The sequence below is a fragment of the Pseudorasbora parva genome, chromosome 5 (assembly GCF_024679245.1).
Source record: "Pseudorasbora parva isolate DD20220531a chromosome 5, ASM2467924v1, whole genome shotgun sequence".
Classification (NCBI taxonomy): Eukaryota; Metazoa; Chordata; class Actinopteri; order Cypriniformes; family Gobionidae; genus Pseudorasbora; species Pseudorasbora parva.
Window position 1 is genome coordinate 38983688 of NC_090176.1, and position 17025 is coordinate 39000712.

At 39.7% G+C, this 17025-nt stretch overlaps 1 protein-coding gene across 1 annotated transcript; it reads left to right on the plus strand.

Moving 5' to 3' along the window:
• The first annotated feature begins 6885 nt into the window (after positions 1–6885).
• Positions 6886–9914, plus strand: LOC137075873 (serine/threonine-protein kinase pim-2-like). The gene is made up of 10 exons (XM_067444823.1): positions 6886–7186; positions 7508–7678; positions 7848–8018; positions 8227–8412; positions 8510–8610; positions 8741–8791; positions 8916–9294; positions 9408–9584; positions 9697–9803; positions 9903–9914. The coding sequence occupies exons 1-10, from the start codon at positions 6886–6888 to the stop codon at positions 9912–9914; spliced, it is 1656 nt and encodes a 551-aa protein (XP_067300924.1).
• Positions 9915–17025: the final 7111 nt, after the last annotated feature.

Consider the following 17025-nt stretch of genomic DNA (forward strand, 5'->3'; position numbering starts at 1 on the left):
CCTATAGTTTAAATTATTTATTGCAGCTGAATAGGAGTGAATCGGGGGACCAGATGATGCACATAGGGAGCAAATGATTTCAATTCCAGCCTTACAGAAAAAAAATTGTTGAAGATTTATTTGATCCACATCCAAATTATTTCTCTTGCCTTGTAATTCTTTATTCTCTCAGAGAAATGATGGAGGAAAAATAGCCCCCGGGTAAATCTCAGAAGCACGAAGAACAGGAGGATAGCACGAAAGTGGAGTTGACTAGCAACTGATAAGTTTGTCCAACAGTACCATGACATGGTATCGGTACGTTTCCAAAGTTTGGGGTTTGTTAGGTTTTTGGAATGTTCACGTTACGTTATACTCACCATGGCTGCATTTGTAATATTTTAGTGGAAACCATGAAATTCATAATTTTGTGAGCTGTGATGAATAGAAAATTCCAAAGCACAGCATTCATTTGCAATCTTTTGTAATTCTGTAAAAGTCTTGACTGTCACTTTTAATCAATTTAATGCATCCTTGCTGAATAGAAGTATTTATTTTAAAAAAATCTTACTGACCACAAATTTTTGTATGATGAATGTGCAGACAGTAAAGTCTGATCATATTTTAAAGTCTCATGGACATTGTTTAGTGGTCCCATCTTTGGAAGACATTGAAAAAGGTTTCAAAAATGTTTTAGGAATAAACAAAATATGCCAACTATACATTTGTATAGTAATAACTTAGCACCTGTACAAGCTTTTATGATATTATATCATGTATCATCATATGCACCCATGCATCATATTACCCACCAAAGGCTTCAAGTGCTGTTTCAGTGCATAAAAAAAAGTCCCAATTTTGACCTCTGGAGAAGGTCATAACATTAAATTCACTTTACTGCTGCCTGTCCTCTGTACTTTCATTGTGTCGGTTAGGCCTTTCCATCAAAAGATGCTTGCAAAGAACACAGGCTTCGGGATCAAAGAGATCTGACCCGGTCAGGGTTTGGGGTGCAAGTGCACCCTCCTCTCCTTACCCAGCAATGCTTTGGGTTATGAGAGGCTTTTGGCTTTAAAGACATCCATGCATGAATGGTGACATTGTGTGTAGTGTGAGCTGAACAATGAGAGCCCCTCACTTTGATCTGTGAATTTAAGCACAGAGCTCTGCACTAGGAAAGTGAGATCTATTGGCGATTTTAGGCCTATTAACAAAAGTGAATGTTAAAGTACTCTTTAATTTAGCAAACACCCAATCAACTCTTCTGTCATAATGTCAGCATCAATGCAGTGAACAGGCAAGAGATACCTTTAAGATTAAGAAAGGTAAAACAGCAGAAGTTATCTGTCAAATATATTTAGACCAAAAATGTTTACGCGAGGATGGAATGGAAACTGAAGGCATAAATTTATTTATGCAGATACCAACCCTCACCGTTTCCCAGGGGAATTTTCCATGTAAAGATTGCATTTCTTGCAATCTTTTCTTCTTTTACACACTCGCATACTGGCAAAAAATAAACCTGTAAAACTACTGTTTTTCTTTTTTGAGCGGATACAACTTCCTTTGATACCAAATAGAGCCTGCGATATAAATAAATCCATAACACTAATCCTTAGGCCGAGAAACAAATGTAGTATTTTTTGAAAATAGACTGTAGGTAAGTATCACAATTACTTGCACCTGTAGAACAGAAATGAGTTGGTTTTGGGTCAAGTTTGTTTTCAAGACAAAATGTCAGATCTGAGGGTTCATGCTGTTGAAGTTGGAGCAAACCAGCTCTAATTCAGCCACAACACAAACACTTGACGCTGCAAACTCAACACAACTGGGAAATGTTGGGTCTGTCCAGAATTACAAGACAAATGGAATGTATTGCTTTCATTTGGAAACCTTCACATTCATCCATTATAAAAGAAACTGATAACTATTTGTGATCAGAAAATTATCGCAGATAATAATATTTAATTAATAATTAAACAAAATATCAAATTGAAGTAAATTTAGCCCTGAGTAGTCTCACAAGTATTGTATATTCCCCTGAGACCGGAAGAGAGAAGCAGTTCTACAACAAAATGAATAAAGGAAAAAAACATTTTTTGTGGCCGCCACTACAGTATCTATATTGTGCTAATGCAAGTATTAGGCCTACTTGAAGATTTGATTAATGTGTAAATATTTCACTGGATTTACATTTTATTCTTATCTAAAACAATGCAAGCCTATGCAAAAAGTATTTTTGCAGTAAAATATCTTAAAACCACCAGGCCTGCAGTTTCATTCTGCAGTAGCGCTCTTCTCTTTACTCTTAGCAGTGTGAACAAGTGTCACAGCAGCCGATGAGCGAACGCACAGAGTAACGTCATAACATCATTTTAAACACGCTTAAATGTATCTAATGTGATAAACAGAGCTGTGTTACCTCATACTCATGACAGGAAAAGCGAAAATAGCGCTGACAACTGTGTACTGTCATAATAAAAGTCCCGTTGCGCGCGAGCCGTGTGTTTGCGGCCTTGCTCAGCTCCCACAACACTCAGCCCTGCTCTGCTTCATTCTACAGTAACGTTCTGACTGCCATGAGTATCCTGATTCTTTTCCACTGGCTGTGAGGTGAAAAGAACATGTCCCAAGCTTCTGAACTCAAATATCATCAAGCTACACCTTTGTTTTGAATATAGGCGCCCTCTAGTGGACGGAAAAGTTACATAGCTTTAAAAGATAATTGTGGCTTTTTATCTCACAATTCTGTCTTTGTTCTCTCAGAATTGCGAGATATTGTAAACTCGCAATTGAATTGTGAAATATAAACTTGCAATTGCAGGTTTACGTGAGGTAACTTGTATATTAACATGTACTGAATTTAATATATACTTTTCACTTTACGGCTTGAAATAGTCTAGAAAATCAAAAATATATTACAGTTTATTATTATTATAGTGTGTATTGAACTCTATGTTTAGATAAATATTTTGGTGCGGGCTCTGCCTCAACTGCCCTTACAGATAAGCCACAGCTGCCAGCATAAAAAAAAATTGTTTCTGGAACAAATCCCATACCATCCTTTAATCCACAAGTGCTATGTACAAGTGTAGCCTGCATACACCAATCATAAAATTGTTATTGATTAATTATTATAATTTTATAGAACTCAAGTTATTGGCTGCTGGTCAGCATTGTATTATTAGGCTGTTAAAAGCAAGAGATAAGAAAATAAATAAATAAAACAATTAGACAAAGGTCAGAAAACATTTATTACAGTTGACATTTCTGTCTCCCTCACTTCTGACATGATGGATACACCCCATATCAGGTCATTGTACCTGAATCTGACGCCCAGATATCTCGTAACAAAGGGTCACATTTCAATGTTAATATTCAATGTCAATTATTAAGGTCATTCCATTAGCTTATCATATTTATAAAAGTCCAGATGGCTATTAACCTAGTCCATCAGATATCCATCATTCCACAGCCAACTCTTTCCTCATAGTTCACCCTGGACATAATCCACAGCCTGACATGGGAGAGTATATATGTTCATTAGTGTGCTGAGAAAGTGTGGAGTTTGAACAGGATCTCTAGGGGACAAAATATTCTCTTGTCCAGAGCCAGTAAAGAGGAGAAGATCTCAGAAAAAACAAGAGAGGCGGTCAGAAAAAATTAGGCTTTTTATTTAAAGTGATCCAACAGAAGTAAAAAATCTGAGGAATGCCTAGATCAGAGAAACAAGCTTCAGCCCCTAGTGGCATATATATTTTATGGCATTAAAATAAAAAAGGACAATTTTGACAAAAGTTATTACTGGCTTAAAGCCACTATTAAAGGGATAGTTCACACAATAATGTAACTTCTGTTTATCGTTTACTCACCCTCAAATTGTTCCAAACATGTATGAGTTTCTTTCTTGTGCTGAACACAAAAGAAGATATTTTGAATAATCTATCTATCTATCTATCTATCTATCTATCTATCTATCTATCTATCTATCTATCTATCTATCTATCTATCTGTCTGTCTGTCTGTCTGTCTGTCTGTCTGTCTGTCTGTCTGTCTGTCTGTCTGTCTGTCTGTCTGTGTGTGTGTGTGTGTGTGTGTGTGTGTGTGTGTGTGTGTGTGTGTGTGTGTGTGTGTGTGTGTGTGTGTGTGTGTGTGTGTGTGTGTGTGTGTGTGTGTGTGTGTGGTTGCAATGGTTGCTCTATCTGCTTGGTTACAACCATTCTTCAAAATATCTTCTTTTGTGTTCAGCGAACAAAGAAACCCATACAGGTTTGGAACAACTTGAGGGTGAGTAAATGATGACAGAATTTTCATTTCTGGGTAAACTATCCCTTTAATATTTCTTAGGCTATTTATTTCTTTGAGATAATAAAGAATAATCATAAGCCACATAGGAAATAAGCCTTATGCTTTATTAGATTTTATTTACTTATTATATTTCTATTTAAGTGTATAGGGTGGTGTATATATACTAAGCAAAAAAGAAACATCCCTTTTTTGTTTTCAATATGTAAGATTTTAAAATTAAAATATCCAAAAACCACTAGAACAGTGTTACGTATATATTTAGCTGACTTGTTTACTTACATTACTATTTTAACCAGGACACGAGTGTGTCCGTGCGTCGCCTAATGACACCATACTAGCGTTACCCTCGATTTCCGGTTGTTTTATTTGGTAGAAACCATAGAAACACCAAAGACGCATTAATGTATGTTTTATTAGACCACGGAACAACTGTTTGGATATAAGACAGAAAACTAATTATTGTACAGTAATAAAGCACTTTTCTGTAATACAATATGTTTAAAACTATTAATTGCATTCCATTTAGCAACACAAACCATCCAGCATTTATTAATATGATATACTAAAATCGATCTAGTTTACTGCAGTGTGCAACAAGTGTCTCATAGCAGCCACAGGTCGAACGCACCGAGTAACATTATAATATCATTTTCAACACGCTCAAATGTCTCTAATATGATAATATGATTTCTGCCAGAGTCCCGTCCCGATACTTTACCACTGGCTGTGAGGTGAAGACGACGACTCCCAAGATGCCACACTCAATCTCAGCGTCATCAATCTATGCCTTTGTTTTGCATAGGCGACCTCTAGCAGTGAAAAACTACATAGTGTGCCTTTAAAAGTAATTTAGAAAAAATCCAAATAAGTATCTTTCCAATAAAGTTTTACAGATCTTTGTTGGAAAGGGTTTAAGCTTTTTCAGTGAACCATAAACATTTATTGCACATGCACCTGTGGTAAAGTTCTTAAGAAACAAACAGTTTAATTGGGACATTAAAGAGACCTTTCCAGGAGAAAGATGCCCAGGGTCCTTGATCGCCTTTGTGAACATGCCATAGTCCTGCTGAAGGGAGGCATGTGATTTTTGTTTACTGTTTACTTTCACAACGCTCTTTGTAACACTTTACTAAGTCTGATCACTTTCTTTGAAACAATAAGCATTTCACATGAGGGTAGAAAGATAAAACCATCAGTAAATAACAATTTCAAACAGTTTTTGAATTATGTCTGTTGAATTTGGCAGCTTCATCCTTTGTTAAATATAGTCATTTCACGGACAAATAAACAGCATGAGATGGGCTGAGGGCCAGTGTGGCCATTTTGTGGTCTTTAATGACCCAGGAGGTCACGAACTGAGAAGATGTAATAGCTCATCAGAGTGAGCATGAGGCAAGCAGCCAAAACAAGCTTTGCTCTGAGAACTCGTCTTTTGTTTCAATATGACTTAAAACAAATCACAATACTTGCATTGTATACCACAGCCGTTCCATCTATAAAGGTTTAATTCAAGAGGATAGAAGAAGGAAAAAGGAAGAGGATGCAGAGTATTCATTTATGTTTTATGACCAGGATACACAACATCCTTTATTCCCCCTTTTAACACACCAATAGAGGCAGTAGGCTTGTTATTTCTGCTACTGTGTGTCTGTAGTGCGACACATTTGGACATTCTGCCGTTATATCTGATTATTTTCTGACCCTGAAACATTTCAACAACATATAGGCCTAGATAAAAATTTCTCTTTAGAAATGTAATTTCTCATTGGTGTGAAATGCCAATGGTGGTTATAAGAAACACACACACACACACACACACACACACACACACACACACACACACACACACACACAATAAATAAACTGGACTTTTACTAGCTATTTCTTGTACTGCTGTCACATTACACTGCCTGCGTTCGCAAAATCCCAGGATGCCCTCTAGTGTTGGATTGGACGAAATACCGCTTGATAACATTTAGGCCTGTTTAATGTGTGTATACTTTTTTTCTAAAGTAGGCTTTAGTAGCCTATATAAGTAGCCTATAACGGGATTTTCACGTTTTCCCCCCCGAAATGGCGTTTCTCTTACAGTCGTTTGTGATTTTTTGGAAGGGTTATTTTGTAATCATTTTATGAAGATTAAAAAGCTGTCTAACGTATGGATTGTATAATATGAAATGTTTACTTTTTCAAAATGTTTAAATGTTTCCCATTTCCGTGACCTTTTAAGATGTTGTTAATTTCCAGGCATTATTTTTTATATCAGACCTTGATTGAATAGACTACATGATATGTTGGTAACCCGGTAGGCCTACTTTAGAGAATCAGTTAACATCAGAGCAATAGACCGATGTACGGTTATCAATTGCATTTTAAGTAACTTTATTTGATTCCAAAACCATCAGGTATATCAGCGACAAACTTCTATCATTATTATCGAGTATTATTATTCAAACTGACCAGGGCAAGCGGTCTTAATGCCGTGACGTCACAGAATAGAATGCGACATTGAGAATTGAAGAATTGAAACTCACTTGCTCATTTTGTCGGTTGAAGTGTAGTAGCCTATTCTGATTTTAGAGTGAAAACTGTTTTATCATGGGACAACTAATTTCACGACGAAAGAAAGCGACTTTTGTAGAGCATGAACAAGAACACCAACCCTGTGTACTGCTCAGGTACAGCACCACCGCGGCAGAGAACCATCTGCATCGGCTCGATGAGAGTCATGAGACGCCTAGTGGTGCTATTAAGATTGATGAAGGGAGAGAGGAGAAATTGAGGTTTTGGAGATCCTCTAAATTCCACCCTTTTCGCAAAAGAACTGGAAAATACAACCTGGCGCAGGCCGAAAAGTTGTATCAGAGTGAGGCAGGATCATACCGGAAAGTTACTGATGGTAAATCACATAGGCTATGGTGATAAAATATTGTTTTCTTATAATAAATAGGCTAATCACTGACCCAATTCATTCAAATTCAAGATTTTAGATTACTAGAACTTTAACTAAAATGAAAATGGAAAGCACAAATTAAGTAGCTACATAAGTAAAGTACGTCAATAGCACTGGATCTTTGTGTCATTACCAAAACAATATTAATCAATATCTCGAAAACTGAATTTAGAAATAGTCACATTGTTTAAATAATTATTGAAATGTTTCAGAATTTGTATTCATCATTTTATATTTGATTCATGTTATTAACATTCCACTCTTTAGATCACACTCTACAGCACATCACTATTGTAGAGCTCTGTGATCAAGAAGCTCCTGCCTCTGAAGTCCTCTCTTCTGCTGAGGAACAGCTGGAGCAGGACGTCCTCCAACCTCAGGATGCTGACGCTCCAATTAGTTTGCCTGAAGATGGCAGCATTAAAGAGCTGGACAAGGGTACGGTCACTGCCATCAAAACACACACATCCTACATTCCTTGTTGGGAATAGCTTAATTCAGAAACAAATCCATTTACATAGGTTGGAGATGGTTAATCTTTTCAAAAATGCCCCCAAATGAAACATTTGCAATATTTCATTTATATTATTGGTATTCCCCCCTTTAGGTCAGGAGTCTCTACAGCACATTGTGGAGATCTGTGATCTTCAAGAAGCTCCAGCCTCTGAAGTTCTCTCTTCTGCTGAGGAACAGCTGGAGCAGGACATCCTCCAACCTCAGGATGTTGACTCTTCAGTTTGTTCAGCTGAAGATGACAGCATGGAAGATTTGGAACTGGGTAAGTTTATTGGCATAATTTAAAACATAAAATACACATTCTCACATTCCCAGTTGTTGAGAATACAAAGCTTTATTATGTGTCATTTTAATTCACAAACAAATGAATTTACATTATTTAGAGATGTTTATTTTTGTGAAAAATCAACTTAAATGAAGAAGCAACATTTTATTAATATTATGTATCTAATTTCTTTTCAAATTATTAGAATTCCCTACTTTAGATCAGACTTCTCTGCAACACGGTGTAGAGATCCATGATACTGGAGAAGCTAAAGCTTCTGAAGTCCTCAATGCCGCTGAGGAACAGCTCGAGCAGGACGTCCTCCAACCTCAGGACGTCGACACTCCAGTTATTTCAGCTGAAGATGACAGCACAGAGGAGCTGGACAATGGTAAAAATAATCAATATATGAGAATTTGGAAATGTCATTATAAATTATAAAATACATTTAAAAAAATGTATTTTGCTATTCACAATCGCTTATCATTTAATAGGCCACATTTGCTGGCGATATGAATTTGGACACATACTGGGCAAAGGAGGATTTGGCTCTGTGTATGCTGGGACTCGCTGCAAGGATGGCCTTAAGGTTTCTTTTTCTTTCTTTTTTTTTTGCTTAACCTTTTTTCACTTTTAATACTCCATATTTACGATTCATGACTGCAATAATATAAACCCTGTGCATATACAAATTGTTCATTCTTTGTTTTGTTAATTAGGTGGCTGTGAAAATTGCAGATAAGACACCACATATGCCATATATCACAGTTGTGAGTAGACTGTGCTCTCTTTATTATCGCTTCTCACTCACTGTTTTCAATTTATAACTAATCTTATATTCATATTAATCTGAAAAAGAACCTCCATCTAACCATCATATGTTCTTTATTTTAGCCTGGTCATCCCAAACGCCTCCCAATGGAGATCGGCCTGACATTAATGGCAAATAAGGGCCCCAGTGTGCCGCAGATAATTAAACTGCTTGAATGGCAGGACAACCCGGATCATTACATCATGGTATTAGAGCGCCCCTTGCCTTACATGGACATGTTTGGGTTCATGAAGTTCCAAGGAGGAATTCTCGATGAGGGAACAGCACGGCAGGTCATGCGACAGGTAGTTTACGGTGCTAACATTTGCTGTGAGCGCGGCGTATTCCATCGAGATATAAAACCGGAGAACCTGCTTATAAACAAGGACACCTTGGAAGTCAAAATGATTGACTTCGGGTGTGGTGCGCTCATTACAGAGTCTGGCTATGTGACCTTCAAAGGTATGTATTATGAACTGTTTTGTTAGTGGGTTAATTAGCTCACTGAAACACATCCTATATATTCTCAGCATGCTGTGGTAATGTATTAAACGTCATACAAAACCTCCTTCCAGGCACAGGCGTCTACTGTCCGCCAGAGTACAAGGCCGATGGCAGGTACCATGCAAAGCCGGCGACAGTGTGGTCACTAGGAATCCTTTTGTTTATAATGCTGTATGGGTATTATCCCTCATGCCACGACTTGCACATGATCAGTGAGAATGACTGGTCCAAACCTGACTTGTCACAAGGTGAGATCTTTATTTTTATTTTTAAACAAAGAGGGACATACTAAATTCTTAATTAATAAAAAAAAAGTGTACAGTATGAGCTAATAATCAGATGTCTCATCTTTTTGTACAGAATGCTGCCAGATGATCCGTGCTTCTCTGCAGCCTGATCCACAGCAGAGACTTAATCTGGAGGAGATGCGGCTTCATGACTGGTTTAAGGTACTAAAAATAGAGACTGTTTAGTCAAATGTTTTTTTCATATCATCCTAAACTTGCTCTACATGCAATGTATTTAGAAAAATAATGCTAATTAATTTGTATTTGTTTTTGTTTCAGGTCATGGAGTAAGACATGGAGAGCAACAGATAACAACTCTGTCACATCCATTGATTTTTGACGCAAGTGGCCTTTCCATCCCAAGAACATTTTTTTAATACATTTGACTGCGGTTACAGGACTTTCTAAACACACACACAGAAAAATAGGGTGTCAGAATTGAAACTTTAGGGGTACATCAGCTTGTCGCTGGGGCAGTACCCTTAAAAGGACATCTTTGTACCCTTTTTACCACAAAAAAAGGTTCATAGTAGTACCTTAAAGGTAGGGATAGGTAGGAATTGGTTAAAAAACTTTTTTTCCACATTTGTTTAAACTTTCTTTATATATCAATACATAATTAAAATGTGAGTACTCTGAAAAAGAAAGTATAAAAATTGAGTGTCCGTAGACTGTTGACCTCTCACTAGCTCATTATTTCCATTCACTCCACCTTCTCCCTTCTGGGCTCTTTCCAAAGCCACGCCCCCAAAACGGGCCTCACCAACCGCTCAGCTGGAAGACACATTATTTACCTCAGAGGACCAGTGTGCATGTAGTGACATCATGTCAGAATCACATGTAATAAAAAATCGAACTTTATCAGTATGAATATAAACAAATAAGATGTCTTTTAGTACTCACTATCAAGCTAGAATACCGGTACTGGTAAAGTTTAAAATATATTAATATTTTTGTTTGATTTGGTAACGAGCTAGTTATATTTATAAGGCAAAGAAAACGGGTAGCATCACGTTTTTCCAATAACATCAGTTATACTGTAATGAAGATGAATTTCGTGTAAAATTCATAACATATACTGTGTTTTGCATGTAAGAGTTTCCATGATGAAAGCATTGTTGATTAGTAGTAGCTAAAGCTAACTTAGTTCTAAAAAAAAGTTCCTGGATGCGGTGTACGGTGTGACATGCGGTGTGTTATGTTAGCTATATTAGGCAGCTTCATGTGCTCTTGATATATGCTTCATGAAAACCAAAAAAATGTATAATCAAAATGAAAGATTACCTGTCCAGCAGAAATACAGCCAGCAATGAGTCGTTTTTCAGGTCCCTCAGTTCTCACCATCGTTGAAAAGCCACGCAGATATTTACTCGCGTTTGATTTCTTTGTTTATTCCAAGACTTTCTGTGCATTGCCTTTTCTCGTACTGTCTTCCTTTTTTGCATTGTTTGCCTTCGCTGACTGTAAAACCCTGCACTGTGAATTTTGAATGCTCTTTCTCTGCCATTATTTTGCCTAGGTTTCTTGCCTCTTGAACTGCTCAAATCAAACGAGTGCGCGCATATGGGCAGATCCTGTAGCGAAAGGGTGGCCGCCAAGGTAGCGAGAGAGAGTGACAGTCGCCCAAGCCGATTTGTTTCGTCCCGAACAAAAATAATGAGTGGTGTTTATTGCAGATTAAAAAGTCTAGAGTCACTCGATTTTTATACTCCCCTTTTCAGAGTACTTACATTTTAATTATGTATTAACATATAACGTCTCGGTTACGTATGTAACTCTCGTTCCCTGAGGAGGGAACGGGGACATTACGTCAGTGAATGACAAATGGGGGTTTCGCTTAGAAGCCTATCATCTCCGAGACTAGAAAGCGCCCAATGGCAGTGCCAATGCCATGGGCATGCGAGATTTGCATGCGTAACTCCGCCTACCCACGTGGGTATATAAGGAAGTAGCTGGCATAATCGCATTATGTTTTACCTGCTGAGGAGCCAAGTTGAACTCCGTTCCAGCGGTACAGCGGAAGTGGCAGCGGGACGTTACGTGTCCGTTCCCTCCTCAGGGAACGAGGGTTACATACGTAACCGAGACGTTCCCTTTCGTTCCGTCACTCCGACGTAACGTCAGTGACTGACAAATGAGGGTACCAATGTAATCACGCGACTCGGCTGTCTTCCAGTACCCTGCGCAAGCGTGACTGCCCCTATAGGAGATATACGCCAAGATGCCTACCCGTAGGGAGGACTTAAGGATACACGTATGACCCGAGGGCTTCATACAGAAGATCACTGGGGTACCAGCCGCAGGTGGATTTTTAACCTCAGGGGGTGGCAAGGTTGCCAAGGGAAACACCCGCTCAGGGAGGCTTACGGTGGAAATACACATGTGGGGGTCGCCGGAGGGGAACCATGCACATGGGGCACCTGGCCGGACATGAGTGTCTGGGCTAAGGGCAGATTTACTGGCGTCTGCATCGTCAGTGCTGGAGGAGCTCAGGGCTCTCGGGGAGCTCACCTGAGAAAATATCGCACGTATCCAGTCCGTGGAGTGGAATGGCGAGCAAGCGAAGACACCTGAGCCAATCCATTACCGGCCACTTGTAGAGGTGAGTACATAGTCGGATACAGGCTCCACTCTGAGACTGTAGAATCTGGCGAATGTGTTTGGTGTCGCCCAGCCTGCAACTCTGCAGATGTCTGTCAACGGAGCGTTATGCGCTAAAGCCCTAGAGGAGGCCACACTCCGAGTGGAGTGTGCCCTGACCCCAAGGGGGCATGGGTGCCCTTGCTGCTGGTAAGCCAAAACAATGGTGTCCACTATCCAGTGAGACAACCTTTGCTTTGAGAGAGCCTTCCCTTTCAGCTTCTCACCATCACAGACAAAGAGCTGGTCTGAGGTCCTGAAACACTGCATCGCGTGTGGCGCGTACTGGACAGAGCAGTGCCAAGGCTGGGTCTGCCTCCTCCAAAGGCAGCGCTTGCAGGTTCACCACCTGGTCTCTGAACGGAGTGGTGGGAACCTTGGGCACATATCCAGGCCGGGGTCTCAGAATCACGTGAGAGTCACCCGGCCCGAATTCCAGGCACGCTTCGTCAACCGAATATGCCTGCAGGTCCCCTACCCTCTTGATGGAGGCCAATGCGGTCAGGAGCGCTGTCTCAATAGACAAGAATTTAACATCTACTGACGGCAAAGGCTCAAATGGGGCCCTCTGCAGAGCACTTATAACTACTGAGAGGTCCCAAGAGGGTACGAGAGGAGCACGAGGAGGATGTAGCCTCCTCGCACCCCTCAGGAACCTGATGACCAGGTCGTGCTTACTTACCGGTTTACCCAAGAGGTCATGGTAGGCGGCGATAGCGGCCACATAAACCTTCAGGGTGGAAGGAGACAGCCTTCGATCCAACCCTTCTTGGAGAAATGAGAGCACAGACCCGATCGGGCATTTCCAGGGGTCTTCTTGGCGGGAAGAACACCAACTGATGAAGAGGTTCCACTTCAACGCATAGGCCTGTCTCGCGGACTCGGCCCGAGCGGAAGTGATGGTAGCCACCACCGTAGGTGGTAGGGTACTCAAACCTGCCGCGTGCTGTCCAGGAGCCACACGTGGAGGTTCCAAAGATTGGGACGCGGGTGCCACAGGGTGCCCCATCTCTGAGAGAGGAGATCCTGTCTCAGAGGAATTGGCCAGGGAGGGGCTGTCGCAAGGAGTACTAGTTCTGGGAACCAGGTCCGGCCGTGCCTGTACGGGGCGACCAAAATGACCTGCTCCTTGTCCTCCCTGACCTTGCACAAACACGTGCAAGAAGGCTCACTGGGGGAAACGCATACTTGCGTAGGCCCTGCGGCCAGCTGTACGCCAGTGCATCCGTGCCGAGCGTGCCCTCGGTCAGGGAATAGTACAGGCTGCAATAGGACGAGTTGTGGGAGGCAAACAGATCTACCTGTGCGTCCCCGAACTGATCCCAGATCAGTTGGACCGACTGGGGATGGAGTCTCCACTCCCCAGGGATTGGCTGAATCCGTGAGAGCTCGTCGGCTGCACGGTTCAGGATCCCCGGGATATGGACAGCACGAAGGGACCTCAGGCGCTTCTGACTCCATAATACGAGATGGCGGGCGAATTGGGACATGTGGCGGGAGCGTAGACCGCCCTGATGGTTGATGTACGCTACAACGGCCGTGTTGTCCGACCTGACTAGTAGGGTACCTGACGTTACGTCGGAGTGACTGAACGAAAGGGAAAGAAAGTTTAAACAAATTTAGACAAAAGTGTTTTAGATCAGTCCTACCTACCCTACCTTTAAGGTACGCATTTGTACTCAAAGGTACTAATATGCACCTTTTAAGAGTAAAAAAGATACAAAGATATCCTTTTAAGGGTACTGCCCCAGTGACAAACTGTTGTACCCCTTAAAGTTACAATTTTGACACCCTATTTTTCTGTGTGCACCAGCCGGAGTCTATCAGGATGGGCACCTACCTCTTCTTCACTCTTTCACTCAGCTTAGGATCCCCACAAGGCTGCGTGTTGAGCCTGTTGTTCTACTCATATGACTGTTTACCAGCACACACCTCCTGATGCCTGCAGGAAGCAACTAGCATCAAAAAGGGCTCATATAACTCGGCACATAAACTGTTTAAACTACTCCCTTCAGAGAAGTCCATCAGAGAACAGAGTGATGAACAGTTTTTACCTCAAAGCTATTTCAACACTGGACTCACTGGCAAATTGTAATACAACATGTATAAGAAAATATATAATAAATGTTTTTAAGATAAATTATAAGACATTTTGTGTGAATTTATACTTTTATAATATTTCACACTTACATTAAATAGAGTAGAATTAGTAATTAATTAAAAAGAATTCACTCAAATTAAATAGAGTAAAGATTATGCGTATTTGGCGTGCTGTCCATCCCCCCCCCCCCCCCCCCCCCATGATAGAGATACTCTAGAACTGGACTGGAGTATATTATAGCTTGTGTTGACATCTAATAAGAGTTTGTTAGAATCAAGTGAGGAGATGGGGTGGTGGAGGGATGCTAAAATGAAAAATGGTCAACAAAAGAAGGTGAATCTGCTGTATATGTCACCTCTTATCATTGATTAGCTTAATGTGCTCCACTTGTGTTTAATTAGGTTTAATTATCTGCACGTGCTCCTCCCGAAATTCTGTTAATAAAAACTTCACAAATTACGATAAAATAAAAAAAATTACATTAGCATATTGTTTCCTTGTGGAGTTTTATAGTATATTCTTAGCCGTCCTAGAAGCTCCTGCAAATGTCATTTATGCCACTTGTAAACGGTATGAAGTAACTTGTTATCATTTGCTTAACAGCAGGCCATGCTAAACCTTGACTTCTTGGTTTCAACACAAAATGTATCAGATATCATTGAAATAGAGACAGCACAAATAAATTCAGAAGAGTGGCTCACTAAAATGTTTTATATTTTCCATAAAAATATAACATTTTGAACACTGTTTTATTACAAAAGAGTGACTAAATTGGACATCTTTTTCTCTTGATTGCAGTAATCAATATATATATATATATATATATATATATATATATATATATATATATATATATATATATATATATATATATATATATATATTTTTTTTTTTTTTTTACTGTTTGGAAAGTCATGGAAATGAACAAAAATCCAATTAGCTGTAGTCTCCCATTCACAACTATAGAAGTTTATAGATGAAGAAGCTCCACTCATGTTTGTCCCTTTTCTCTGGGAAAATGGGACAAGCGTCTGCACCTTGCAGCTCAGGACCTGCGAATGCCGAGGCAAAACACAGAGGAAGATTGTTCAGGTCATTTGAGGAGCTTGTAGAGCTTATGGCCTGTTCCACGGAGACACTAGTTTTCCCTTGTGGTAGGTTGGACATAACTGTCCAGGTCCCATGAGCCTTTAGTTTCCCTAAACTATGGAACAGCCTTCCTGGTAATGTTCAGGGCTCAGACTCACTCTCCCAGTTTAAATATAGATTAAAGACGCATCTGTTTAGCTAAGCATTCACATAATACATCTGTGACTGTGAGGCATCATCATTGAAGGTTCTGACTCTGCTGTCCAAGCCCCTGTGTACCACATCTTGTTTGAATGGCAAAATATATGCAGCAGTGGGTCAGGCCAGTGGTGGCCTGCACACAATGGCTGTACTGCAGGCATACCAGGCTGATATGCTGAAGGATCTGGACCAGGGACAGGGTCTTTCCCCTAAACTTCACCGCACCATTGATCTGGCTCTCCGGGCTACCAAGCAAATTGCTGTCGCGACAATGGTGAAAAAGACACTGTAAACCTGGCTGACATCGAAAGAGAAATATTTTTCGCTGGTTTCGTATTCTGAGCTTTTCGGCCCATCCATTGAGTCAAGATCCGCGCCCAAACCCTCTGAGGGGCCTGGCCCGTTCAGACCTGATGAGTTTCTTTTCTTCGGGGAAACGTAAAAAATAATATATTTTAAGGAATGCTGGTAACCAGACAGTTTTACAGACAGTTTAATAGCCATTGACTGATTTTTTTCTTTCTTTTTCATTGGCTGTCATTGGCTACCGTCAACTACTATTGAAATTACTATTGAAGTAATTAAACATTTTTAACAAAACACTCTCTATATTTTGTTGTAGATCATTAATCAATCACAGAGACGCCCAATCACCCATGATCAATTTAAACATTTCTTTTGGAGGGAATTACAGTGTTTCCAGAAGGCTCACATGTACTTAATTAAATTTAACTATTTGAAGTTGGTCACTGCAGTTATGCTGAGGTATGTTTTTAACCATAGGAAAAAATGGTCTCCTCAGCTCAAAAAACATTTATTGAAAGCCAATTGTGTGTTGCTTCTCTCCCCATATCTCTTAGACGAATCTCAAAAGAAAAAAAACCAGAGGACCTTTAAACTTTATAACCTTATTCATAGCAACCAGCTTCTCAAATATCTTTATGGTTATCTTTATGTGGCTTTAATCAGATCTTCCCAAAATCCTCACTGAATGCTTTTATGATACAATTGTAAAAAAAAAAAAAAAAAAAAAAAAAAGACATATTGTAAAATGTTGTTTGTAATTTCGAAATATTTAGCACTTTATTTATTGCTCAATGACATGACACTTTGTGTCTCATCACTGTTTGTGTTTTTTGTAACTATCATATTTTTGTGAGGCTAGTCAGATGTAAAAGTCCCAATGTTGCATTGATCAAAAATGCAGTAAAACAGTAATACTGTAAACTAGTATTACAAATTAAAATAACAATTTTCTTGGTGCTTAAAACAAATATTGTTATTAATCATTTTTTTTCAGGATTCTTTGATCAACCGAAAGTTAAAAAGAAAGAGATTTTTTTTTTTTACAATGTAAATTCTTTACTGTCA